The sequence below is a fragment of the Oreochromis aureus genome, linkage group 3 (genome assembly GCF_013358895.1).
Source record: "Oreochromis aureus strain Israel breed Guangdong linkage group 3, ZZ_aureus, whole genome shotgun sequence".
Classification (NCBI taxonomy): Eukaryota; Metazoa; Chordata; class Actinopteri; order Cichliformes; family Cichlidae; genus Oreochromis; species Oreochromis aureus.
This window is the reverse complement of record NC_052944.1, coordinates 4,278,762-4,292,126: the sequence shown is the minus strand read 5'-3', so window position 1 is coordinate 4,292,126 and position 13,365 is coordinate 4,278,762. Positions and strand designations below refer to the sequence as shown.

Genomic DNA, 13,365 nt, shown 5'->3' with positions numbered 1-13,365 from the left:
TTCTTGATAAGCGGAATAAACAGACAAGTCTGCTGCCCTCTAACGGCTGTTACCTGTTACTGCGAGTTAAAAACCGATGACTGAAAGCATCTTTTATAGTCATTGGGTTGGAGCCATGTACGAAGGAGTATTAGGGCCTTATTCAGAAAAATATATATTATTGATCAGTTTGAGAATAAAGCTGAAATAATATTGTGGACTTTATTCTCTTTATTATTAAAAAAAGCCTAAATGTGTAGATGAGTTAATGAGATCATAGTTCAGAGTCGGTTTTAGATGAAATGGCTGGCAATAAGACGGATGCAAGCATACAGATAGTTACACCCTCATGAATAAAGACAATGTATGTTGTTTCACAAGACACAATAAGACAGCTGATGAAGTTGTCTGTGTTGGTTCTCCGTCATCCAGGTCATGGAAATCTAAGAGCGACTGGACCTCTTTAAGTTCCTGAAGACGTGTCACCTCATATCTGACAAGCCTAGAACTGAAGAAGCTTCTGGATGACAGGTGACACGTGTTCAAGAAACTTAAAGAAGTCCCGTCGCTCTTATTTCCAAACTCCTTAGCTGATCAAGCTGTTTCACTAAGTCATCTCTAGGATTTTGACTTTTTTCTCAAAATAATATTTCAGCATTTTGTTTTTCATAGTAGTATTCCAACTTTTCCTCAAAATAGTATCTTGTGTTGAAATTTCAACTTTGATCTCAAATTGAACACTATTTTTCTTCTGAATCTGGCCCTAAAAATCCATTATACCCATGACTGTATGACTGTATACAAGATGACTATAAAAGGAGTGTATAATGACTGTATGAAACAATCATGGGATTCAGGCAAGTGTCAGACTGCTGAGGCCCAGTTTCAAATATGAGAATCTTTGTCCTGTAATTTTTACACAAGTTCAAAATGATAAATTTCCTTTGTGTTTTCATTAATTTATTTGAGCTTCTGATGTTTAGGCTACTTGATTAACTGGATTCTCCATCAGCAGCTTTACATTCCAAATGACGTTTCTATACAACTAATAACAAAATAGCCTTGAGGTCAAGATCAAGAAGAAGGAGATCAAGGAACCAAAACTCAAGCGAGTTATAAGTTTTGTTTTATAGGATTAAGTCAAATATGAATTCAAAATCTGAAATTATATCTAATTTAGAATCAGAAAATAAATTCATCTTTGAATTTCAAGAAACTGTTTTTGAACATTTTCATTCATAATTACCTCTCTTGGTCCACCTGAAGTGGCACCACAGCCCTGCCGAGGGCAATGTTTTTCTACAGTGTTTACCAATAGTAGATAAAATAGGTTTAGTGCTAATTAATCTCCAAAGTGAATAAAAAGACATTAACATTTAGCATAATCTGGTTGAAAGTGTATATGCATGCAAGAGAGCCATTCAAGTAAAACTGAGGCATCAGAGTGATTGTTAGAATGGTTTTTAAAAAATAGTTTAAATATTCATGTATTTATTGTTACATTAGGATTTCTTATTTTTTATTCAGTTCAATTCAGTTTTATTTATATGATTACAGACTGCAGTGAAGGCAGAGAGGAGAGCGAAACAAGACTTTTGTACATGAAATGTCACTTTGCTGTTGGAGAAAGAGCCTGATGTGGTGCATAAAGTTGGAAGATACTAATTAGACATAACTGGGATCACCTCAGTGGTCAGGCTCTGGAACCAGCTCTGGACGATTGGAAGGAATGGCCTGGGTGTTTTATTATAGTTTTTATTATAGGACTTCTTTGCTAATCACAGCCTGTCCATCACGGACACCATGTTCGAGCATAATGGTATTCATATGTGCAGGAGGCACTAGGTCGCAAATCAAGGATTGATTTTGTAATCAGATCATCAGATCTGCAGCCATATATCTTGGACCAGTAGCGGTTTTTGATATGGGTGACACGGGCGGTTGCCCGGGGCGGCATCATGGGCATCATCAAAAAAAAATGCCAGCGCATATTGGGAATGGCATAGGCACTGATCGGTTTTCTATCGCCCATTTACTGGGAGGCGTCCTCCGTTTGCGCCAAAGGGGAGTGTTCGCCTAGGGCGCCAAACAGGCTAGGACCGCCACTGTCTTGGACAAACAGGTGAGAGAGGCGTTGAGCTGTCAGCTGATCACCACCTGGAGGTGAGTTGGATCAGGGGGTGGGAGAAGATGCTGGACAGACGTGGTGTACCTCAATGTACAGTGAGGGTGCACTGGGAATGTCTGAGGGCCAAGTCTGCACGTTCTTCAACTTCCACCTCCAGCAGAGTTTCAGTTGCATTACGAGGGAGACTGAGAACATTGAGTCTGAGTGGATCATCTTTCATGCCTCCATTACAGAGACTGATGCAAAGAGGTGTGGCTGCAAGGTTGTTTCTGCCCATCTTGGCGGTAATTCCAGGAGAACTAGAGGAAAATCCCTGAAGGACTAAAGGGAGCTGTCAGGCTAACCAAGGAGTATTATTGGGCTAGTCTGTGGGACTCCAGAGGCAGTGGACAATTACCTGCAGGACAAGCAGAGTTGCTGATGCAAAAACCCAGGTGTGGGAGGAGTTCAGTGAGACCATGGAACAATACTTCCAGACAGCCTCAAAGTGGTTCTGGCAAACAGTTAGATGACTCAGGAGGGGAAGCACTGTTCTGCACACATTGTTTGCAGTGGTGGTGGGACACTGCACTGAGGATATAAGTAGGTGTTGGAAGGAACAATTTAAGGATTCATCAATAGCATAGCAGATTCTGGGGGGGAGAAGGATGACTCGCCTATCACTGGGGGTGAAGTCACTGATGTAGTTAAACAACTACACTGTACCTGGGCCCCTGGGGTGGCCCCTGAAGGCTCGATCTCGTAGGACTGTCCTGGCTGACGTGTCTCTGCAACGTCAAGGTTGGGGTGGCCTCTGGATTGGCAAACTGAGGTGATGGTTCCCCTGATTAAGAACGAGGACCTTAGGATGCGGCTCCAACTATAGAGGGATTATACTCCTCAGCCTCCCCAATGAAGTCTATCCCAGGGTAATGAAGAGGAGAGTTCATCTGTTAGCTCAGTGGTTCCCAAACTTTTTTTGCCAGGCCCCCCTTTGTTTTACAAGAAAAATCTTGCCACACTGGAACACTGGACCAGCTCGTTATCCTCTCAAGGATATTCAGGGATGTGTGGGCCCAACCAGTCTACATGTGTTTTATGGACTTAGATAAGGCATAACCAGGTCCTCTGGGTGCTTTAGGAGTATGGGGTGTCTGGCCTGTTGTTAGGGGCCATTCAATCCCTGTACAACCACAGCGAGAGCTTGGTTTGTATTGCCTGCAGTAAGTCAAACTAGCTTCCAGTAGGTGTTGGACTCTGCCACCAGCTCTGTCAGCAGTTCTAGTCACAGCCTTTATGGACAGAATATCTAAGTGTAGACAGGTGATGGAACAAACTAACCAAAAAACAAGTTAAACATAAAAAATCACACAGAAAGAACAATATAGTATCCACAGCTCCACCACAGAGTAACACAGTGAAACATTAGGTCACTGTTAGTAAACAAATTAATAATTAATTAATATATTGATTGACTCTGTCTTACAGAAACCTGTTTACAGCAGGTTATGATTATGTTAGTATAAACAAATCACCACCCTCGACCCATACTAACTATCAGAATACTTGACGCACAGGCTGAAGAGAGGAAATGGCAGTAATCATCCCCTGTAGCATATTAATCAACCAAAGACACAGACAGTGTTTAAATTCATTTCAAAGGCTGACACTTGTCAACCCTGCAAAACTCAAAAACAGTTTTATTTGTGTTCACTTGGCCCTTATTCTGAGCTTCTATCTGATCTCTCAGACTTTTTGTCTTATTTAATGTTTTCTAAGAAGAAACTCATCTGTTACTATGCTAAATAACTGAAGCTCGTCTACTTGTTAATTCTATCTTCCTTTCCATATGAAGCACAGATCATAACTGATCTCAGAACACTAAAAGCCCTCAGAGACAAAGACGACTACACTTTGTAATGAGTCTAAAATAAATACAGCTTTCAACAACAATAGCCGACTGCAGCCACAAGATGGTAGTAATGGAAAGGCTGGATGCACATATTAACTGACAGGAGAGGAGCTTTATGATGAAACCTGCAGCCTGTTTCAGTTGCTCCTGATTTTTTCTCCTCACTTTTTTCTTTGACTTTGACTCAATATTTTAGAGTATTCATTTGTTTTAATAGCTTTCTTTTCAAAAACCAAAACATAATTTTTGTAAGGCTTAATAAAGTCTTCTGATTCTGAAAGAACAGAGATTGGTTTAAATTTGGTAGATTTTAAATTATGTTTTAGATTTGACAAAGCAAGCACAGCTTCCCTTGCTTGTCCCACTGGTAGGACTGATTTCTTCCATTTGTGCAACATCTCTAAGTTGACGCTGAAAAACTAGTTCGTGCATTTATTATTTCCAGGCTGGACTACTGTAATTCATTATTATCAGGAAGTCCTAAAAACTCCCTGTAAAGCCTTCAGTTAATCCAAAATGCTGCAGCAAGAGTCCTGACAGGGACTAGAAAGAGTGTGTATATTTTGTCCATACAGGCTTCTCTTCATTGGCTCCTGTTAAATCCAGAATTGAATTTATAATCATTCTCATCACATACAATGTCTTCAGGCCCCATCTTATCTTAACAACCTATCAGTATCACCCCAATAGTGCAGTCACTCTCAGACTGCTGGTTTACTTGTGCTTTAAATACATCGAGTATTTAAAAGTAGAATGTGAGGCAGAGCCTTCAGCTCTCAAGCCCCTCTTCTTCAGAACCAGCAGGATGTTTGGATTCAGGAGACAGACACCGTCTCTAATATTAAAATTGCATGTAAAAATGTGCTTTTTTTAAAAAAAAAAAATTCATAGTTAGGGCTGGATAAGATGACCCTGAATCCTCCATTAGTTATACTACAAAAGGTTTAGACTTTCTTCTTCACTCACTTTTTTCACTCACTATGTGTTTATACACCACTCTGCATTTATTTATTAGTTAATCTCTGGCTTTCTCTCCTCATCCCCAAACCATCATGCCAGATGGCCAACCTGATGTCTCAGCCTGATTCTGTCAGAGATTTCTTCCTGTTAAAAGGAAGTTTTTCCTTTCCACTGTCACCAAGCATGAGGCGATTGTTCTTGTGAACTGAGGCTATAGAAATTGAATTGAAATAGTAATCAACCTAAAACCATAATAAGTGTGATTTACTTTGCACTTGATTCCACTTTAATCATGCAGTGAATTTGATTGATATCCTATCTCTTACAGTTAATTACAGCGCCATCGTTTGTCAAAGACACTTTTTCAGCTTCTAGAAATGTTGGGTTTTACCTTCTAGGTAATACCTGTGTAACTGATATATATGTGAGATATTAACTAAAACATTCCTGTACTGTTACATGATGGAGTCGAGCACTTTATGACAGCACACTGTTAGCGGAACATTTGTGATGTCATTTGAACTGGTGGGATCTTCTTTCTGTTACACATTAAACGGCGACGTCACGTCTTCACAATGGCGGAAGAAGCCGTTGTCGTTGAGGGTTTATCTTTTATGGATCCTTTCAAAGGGCTTCTGTTGACCTATTTTATGCCAGAATCATGCTACGACGAGTTCTTCCTCAAGTTCAACTTTCTAGACGGTAAGAGGCTCGTCGTAGTTCGACAAGCGCAGTTTATTACCGAAAAGTGTAACTCCGAGGGTCTGATGACAGGACACGGGCGACGTTTCCACGTTAGGCGTAAAATAAACTGAGAGTCATCTGGTGTCGGAACGCTTAAAAGGTAAACTGTAACGATATTTGAAAGTAGCTGCATGCAAACCAATGAAGGAGCTCGTTTGAGCAACCAGTCTGCTACAAAGTAACGACACGACTGGCAACACTGTGTCAGTTACACTGTGGTACTCCAAGTACGAACTTCAAAGTCAGAAAAACATCAAACAGGAAACATTTATTGGAGGAATATTTGTGTTTAATTTCTCTCACTTTCTCTCAAAAAGTTCATTTAAAAAACAGGTGAACTAAATGTCTTTAAAGCTGATTCATAGATTTAAGTCATGATGTTATTTACTGTAGAAATGTCATATTTGTTAGCTCTTATTATATTATCCATCTTTTCTCTTATTAATCAAACGCTGCTTTTTGCCAAGTTCATTATTCACAAATGTAAGTTTACCATCAGATGGCTTCGTTTTCGTGAGATTATAAAGAAAGTGTAGCAAAATGTCTCCGTGATTTCTTGGTCACAAAATCCAAACACCTGCAGTTCCAGTCTCTTTACTGTTGAGGTGAACTTACTGTAATGCTTTTTGCCGTGACTTGTGAGTGTGTTCTGTTTCTTTTACTGGAGTTAGAAATAAATCTTATTCAGAGAGGAAAATGTATTTATGACACAACCTGTGGTACAGAGTTATTATGATTTTTTTATTTAAATTAGTTTTTGTTTTAAAGTATGTTGTTTTGACCACTTTGGTGGCCTCAGAATTTGATCTTTGGTTTTTGCGGGCGATGTGGTTCTTATACCTTCTCGGGATTGTGACCTCCAGCTTGCACTGGAGCTGTCTGTGGAGAAGAGAATTAGCCCCTCAATGTCAAAGACCATGGTTCCCAGACAGAAAAGGGTGGAGTGCCCACCCTGAATCTGGGATAGGTTACTGCCTGAAGTAGAGAAGTTCTTGGGGTCTTGTTCCTGAGTGAGGGGATTGTGGAATGCCAGATTGACAGACGGATTGGGGCGGTATCTGGAGCGATGCGGATGCAGTTTGTTGTGGTGAAGAGAGAGCAAGGCTGGAGTATGAAAGCAAGGCTGTCGATTTACCGGTCAGTCTATATTCATACCCTCACCTGTGGTCACAAGGTCTGAGTAGTGACTAAAGAGGTTACGGCTACAAATTCCAAGACATGAGTTTCCTTCGAAGAGTGGCTGGGCTCTCCCTCACAGATACGGAGCTTGGTCATTGAAGATGGACTCAGAGTAGAGCCATAGCTCCTCCACATTGAAAGGAGCCAGCTGAGGCATCCACTAGGATGAATCCTGGACACCAGCTAGGTGAGGTGTTCCAGGCATGTCCCACCAGGAGGAGGCCTCAGTCAGACCCAGGTCTCACCGGACTGCTCAGACTGCTGCCCCTGCGACCTGAGCCCAGATACGCGACAGAAGGTGGATGAATGGATGCTTTGAACCGAGTTGAGTTGTTTCCATTTCGGTTAGTTTCCAAAATGGTTTTTCTGGTTTTAGTTTCGGCTTTATTACTAAATAAACACAGAATGAAATTAAAGATGCCTAAATATTTCTTCACAAATAGGTTTAGTTAACGTTAATATCCTTGCTGTGGAAACAAACGTCATGTTTGGTTTGTTATGCAACTTTACAATTTTTATTCAAAATCAGTTTAACAGTGCATCGATTTTTTTCTTCACTTAACTTACTGTTTTCCTTTACTGCAAATAAAAAATAATAAATATACATATTAATGCATTGCTGCAGACATTACATGCTAAAGGTCCTGATAATCATTCAGCCTGTGTTTTCTTCCAGTGCCATGTCTGAAGATTGTACTGAGCAAAGGCCTGGGGATCGGCATCATACTGGGATCAGTGATGGGTAAAATGCTTCCTCCACCTTTTTTTGTAACTGCCTTTATCTGAATGGCTGCCTTAGTCAATCAAAACGTTAGAATATATTATTTGGCTTCTTTGTTTGTAATTATAAATAAACATCAATTTCATTTAAGTTTAGTGATATAATTAATTATAGTCATATTTCATATGTAGTATAGCCCCACAGTCTCCTCAAGGTGCTTTATATCATGAGGTAAAAACCCCACAATAATGCAGAGAAAACAGAAAATCACATGACTTCCCCGTCTCTGAAACCTGACTGAAACTCTTCAAATAAGCCATTCCTCTGCAGATGATCTGTTAGCTGTTTGACAACTACTCTTTCAAGGATGTTTGATATGAAAGGAAGGTTGGAGATTGGCCTGTAATTAGCTAAGACAGCTGGGTCTAGAGATGGCTTTTTGAGTAAAGGTTTAACTACAGCCAGCTTGAAGGCCTGTGGTACATAGCCGATTATTAGAGATAGGTTGATCATACTTAAGATTGAAGAATTAATTAATGGCAGGACTTCTTTGAGCAGTTTTGTAGGAATGGGGTCTAAAAGACACGTTGATGGTTTGGAGGAAGTAATTATTGAAGTTAACTCAGAAAGATCAATTGGAGAAAAAGAGTCTAAATGAATATCAATGGTACTAAGAGTAGCTGTAGATAATATTACATCTGTGGGATGATTATTGGTAATTTTTTCTCTAATGATTAAAATTTTATTTGTGAAGAAGTTCATGAAGTCATTACTAGTTAACGTTAAAGGGATTGTTGGCTCAACAGTGCTCTGACTGTTTGTCAGCCTGGCTACAGTGCTGAAGAGAAACCTGGGGTTGTTCTTATTTTCTTCAATCAGTGACGAATAGTAAGATGTTCTGGCTTTCTTATAAAGCAGCAAACTATTTCTCCAGGCTAAATGATGATCCTCTAAATTTGTGACACGCCATTTCCTCTCCAGCTTACGAGTTATCTGCTTTAAGGTTGGCACTGATGGGGTAAAGTACTTCTGATTTGAGGCTTTCTTTTTCAGAGGAGCCACAGTATCCAGAGTCTTACATAACAAATATGTAGAATTATTCTACAAGCAGAATTATGCTTTGTTGTGCCAAACACATGTGCTTTCCCAAGTAGGGTCCTCTTGTTAGTCTTTATTTTAATTTATTATTCGCAAATATTATACGCAAAAAAAAACGTTAAAATTTAAAATCTACCATCTGGGAAATGTGTGACTGTCAATAGGATGATGATGTGTGTTTTTCTATCAATCATGGATGGGCCTCTCCAGAACCTAGACTTTAGTATTATCAATGTGGTGTGGGATCATCTCGATAAGATAGCAGAACAAACGGGAGACGGCATCCCAAGAAGAGCTTTGGATTTTCCTTCAAGAAGTCTGTAGAACCCTTCCTAGAGGCTACTTAAAGAAATTATACAGGAACACTTGTCTAAGACAGTTTAGGCTGTTATTTGTTTGTTTTGTTTGTTTTTAAGAATAAATGACCAAACATTGACTGTCAAGTCTGTTAAATTTGTACAAACTCTTGTTTTTTGATCCACACTACTGGTCCAAAGTTTCAGAACACACCAATTTTTCCAGTTTTTATTGAAGATTATGCAGTTTAATGTCTCATTGCACTCTGAAATCAAAGCATAGTATAAATAAGCAATCTTAGTTTAATTGGTCACATGACTGCCTCACGTGACTAAAATGTGTCATCATTTTCGAAAAGGCTCCGGCTTCGCTGTCCACACTGTGACGCGAAAAAGGCGTTTTCAAATGTATCTGCTTTGGAGAACATTTTCAAAACGCTGCGTTTTCCTTGAGCGAAAATGCTGTCTCAGTGTGGACGAGAGGCCAAAACGGAGAGAAAACGATGCGTTTTCAAACGAAAACATATTAGTGTGGACGTAGCGTCTGTAGCACAGACCTACATTGATAAGTGTTATGATGGTCTGTCCCTCTTCCATTGTTAATCGCTTTTTTCTCACATCTCACTACTCTCTGCAGTACAGTACTGTTCAGCTGATGCTGACGAGGGTCTGGTACCACAGTGTGTCCAACACTGCTTTATGCAGACAGAGGGGGCTGGAAGTAACACCTGTAGGAATTAGTAGCACCAGGCTCGATCAGCCTCCACTGCTGCAGAGCAGCTTTAAACTGTTAACCTATGTTGTCCCTGAAAAAGACCTTCTTGTATCATTCTGAAATTCACATTATTTTTCAGTTTGGGGAAACCTTACCTTTATTTAACCTCTGACAGTTCAACACTTACTTTGTACCATTTCAAGCTGCTCATTGGACTTCAATTCGGTGTTCCATAACTCCTGACTGATAGCGTATACGCTGTATAAATCGAAAACCGATTGTTTGCTTCAATAAATCGCTGCACCCATCTTCCACCTGTTTTCCTAGAAAATATAAAGAAGTGAGGGGTGGTGCAAGACTTCTGTACAGTACTGTATGTTACATTTTTTTCAGATGCCTTCAGTCTTTACATAATTTTTTTTCCCCAATTGTTTTTTAACAGTGAAGCTTCCTCAGATCTTAAAGCTTCTTGGAGCGAAGAGCGCTGAGGGGCTGAGCTTCAAGTCTGTGCTGCTGGAACTGTTGGCTATCACAGGGACAATGGCTTACAGTGTTGCCAACAACTTCCCTTTCAGGTTGGACCATATTTGGTTTGGTTCTGTAAAGCAGAAATGGACACAAGGCGCTCTGAATTCTGCATCTGTTATTGTAATCACTGTTTATTAAGGGTCCAGGTTTTCTTTATGCCGTATGTCACTGCAGTTCCTGGGGTGAGGCTCTTTTCCTCATGTTGCAGACAGTCACCATTGGCTTCCTCATTCAGCATTATGGAAAAAGAACCAGCACAGGTAAGACTTCATGCAAACTGAACTATTACCAGAACTGCTTCGGTCGTTGTAGAATTTTGTGAAGCTTGTAGTCGCCTCAAGCATGTATGTGTGTAGCGTATAACTGTGAAATGACCAGTCGTTTGACTTCTCCCCTTGATGTTAATAAATACCAAAATATGCATGAAAAAAGACATTTTACATCTGATAGCTAGTCTTAACTGAATGTTAGTATTTTATAATGAAATTGAGCCATAATGCATAAAACTATGGAAGCTTGTTTCTGCTGCTAAAAACAAAAAAGTATCCATAACTGAGAAAAGTAACTTGAAATTTCGAGTTAGCACTGCCAATCAGTATCTACATGAATGACATCATTTCCTTGTTACCCAGAAGCTGAAGCCCTCGGCTACAAATGCTACAGCTAAGCTAACAGTGTTTGTGTATTTTGAGTATTTTCATGCTTCACAAATGATGAAATCCTTGTGTTATTAGCTGAATCACATGGCGTTACTATCAGCACACGTTCTCTCGAAGCACCAATTTGTTGCTATACATTGGTAGCTCACCATATCCTCCCAGGAAACAAGAAAATGACGTCATTCACGTAGATTACTGATTGGCAGAGCTAACTCGAAAATTCGAGTTACTTTTCTCAAAATTTCGAGAAAACGACTTGAAATTTTGAGTTATGGATACTTTTTTTCCCTTCTTCTTCTCTAGTGGCTGAAACGGGCTTCCATATGAAACAAATAATTCAGTTTAACATTGTTACATCGATATGTTTCTTCCTTTGCAGGTCTCCTATTCATGGTTATATACTTTAGCCTGCTGGTCCTGCTCCTGTCCCCAGTGACTCCTGTGTCAGTGGTTACCTCCATGCAGGCCTTCAACATGCCGGCGATCATCATTGGGAGGGTAGGCCTGCACAGGTCACACACATCTTGTCAAATCATCTGTAGCTGTTTTCAGATGTTGGCTTTTCAGGCATTCCTGTGCCACAGTGCCACAGTACAGTGCATCCAGACAGTATTCACAGTACTCAGACTGATGAATTTTTAATACATTATCAAGACTTTTTGTCCTCATGGTGTGTACGATATGTCAGCTAACACATGCCATCCGATGAAGTGAAACAGAATATTTGTAATCCAGCTTTACAGTTACACAGTGTCCACTAACAACATGCAGAAAGAAGAATGTGTCAGCCTCCATCAAACAGACGCTCATGCTTGAGTAACACGTGATAATCTGTCCGGTTCTCTCAGCTCATCCAGGCATCCACCAACTACTCTAACGGTCACACCGGCCAGCTCTCCGCCGTGTCTGTTTTCATGCTGTTCGCTGGGTCACTTGCACGCATCTTTACCTCAGTACAGGTGAGACGGGTAAAATACAATGCACACCTCCGTGTCTTTGCCCTGGTTTGAGCACCAGTTTTTACAGGGACTATCCCTGATCAGAGGGTTACATTTACCTCTTTAATGAACTAATATCTCATTATAGAGGACATGGTTCACATTCCCCAAAAAGTAAATTATTTAGCATGATGCTGTCTTTTTACAGGAAACTGGAGACTCACTGATGGCACTCACCTACGTCACATCCTCAACCTGCAACGGCATTATTGCTCTGCAGGTTCTTTACTACTGGAACAGTTCACCTCAGAAGAAAAAGGGGGAATAGACAAATAACAGTCACTAAACGTGAATAACAGAGAGCCATCTACGTGTTCGTTAGACACTGATATGTGTCTTTAAACTTGGAAGACCAAACTTACACATGAAATGTTTGTACAAAGCCTTTGGGACACATGGTATTTCAGATATGCACCTGACTGTGACGTACAGGTGAAATTGTAACATGCCAAACTGATCATTCAGCTTTTATGATTAACAGCAGGGCAGCTTTGGTGGTGGGCTGAAATTATGGATCGAGCTGCTGGCTCTCGAGTCCTCTCCCTCCCTGCAGTGACTGTCCTTACATTCCTTTGATGCAGTTTTCTGATTGTGGTCAAAGTTCACACTGGTTTTGATGGTCACAGGGTCAAAGGCTCTGTGGAGGAAACTGTGTCAGACGAGACCACGATGAGTAATCTGGCACTTTTGTTTATCATATATATTCCACTGATTTGTTTAAACTTGATTGTAACAGCAGTGAGCAGCACAGCATATCCTGATATTGAATTTCTCTGTAGGTGAAATAAAAGATTGTGATTTTAAGTTGGAGGTTTACAGTTTTTCTTTTCTGCATCATCACATAAAGAGAGTGTGTGTGTGTGTGTGTGTGTGTGTGTGTGTGTGTGTGTGTGTGTGTGTGTGTGTGTGTGTGTGTGTGTGTGTGTGTGTGTGTGTGTGTGTGTGTGTGTGTGTGTGTGTGTGTGTGTGTGTGTGTGTGTGTGTGTAGATTCACGTCCTGCAAAGAGTTAGTGAATCTCAGGTTTTTGCGTCTTTACCTTACAAAATAAAGAGCTGTTGTTGTGATTTGTTGTCATTTAAATAAAACTAAATTGAATCTTGGATGTAAACACTGAATCCCACTTTAAAACTCTGTTGGTAACCACCACCTGATGCTCACACAACACTCACACAAACAGAGAATGACTGCAGCTCTTTGTAAAGACTTTTAAGTCACTCTTGGCATATCCATGGCAACCACTTTTTGAAGCCTCATTGCTTGTTGCTAGGTGAGGAGATGTACTGGACCAGAAAATCCTTCCATTGACTCTCCCTCCTCCTCCTCCTCCTCCCACACACCACTCTTTCTCCCCCTTCTATCCAATTCCTATCCTCACATGGTCCCATGGACCTCAGCAAAAAAACAAACGTGTGCTCCAACGTCTCCCACTTACAAGAAATGGTCAACGATTGTTCCCATGGTACTTCTG

At 40.4% G+C, this 13,365-nt stretch overlaps 1 protein-coding gene across 1 annotated transcript; it reads left to right on the top strand.

Annotated features, from left to right (window-relative positions):
• The first annotated feature begins 5,496 nt into the window (after positions 1-5,496).
• mpdu1b (mannose-P-dolichol utilization defect 1b) lies at positions 5,497-12,700 on the top strand. Its single transcript, XM_031749473.2, has 7 exons — positions 5,497-5,660; positions 7,558-7,623; positions 10,154-10,286; positions 10,414-10,499; positions 11,278-11,396; positions 11,747-11,857; positions 12,045-12,700. Exons 1-7 carry the CDS (start codon positions 5,534-5,536, stop codon positions 12,162-12,164), a joined length of 762 nt encoding a protein of 253 aa, XP_031605333.2. The 5' UTR covers positions 5,497-5,533; the 3' UTR covers positions 12,165-12,700.
• The last annotated feature ends 665 nt before the right edge of the window (positions 12,701-13,365 follow it).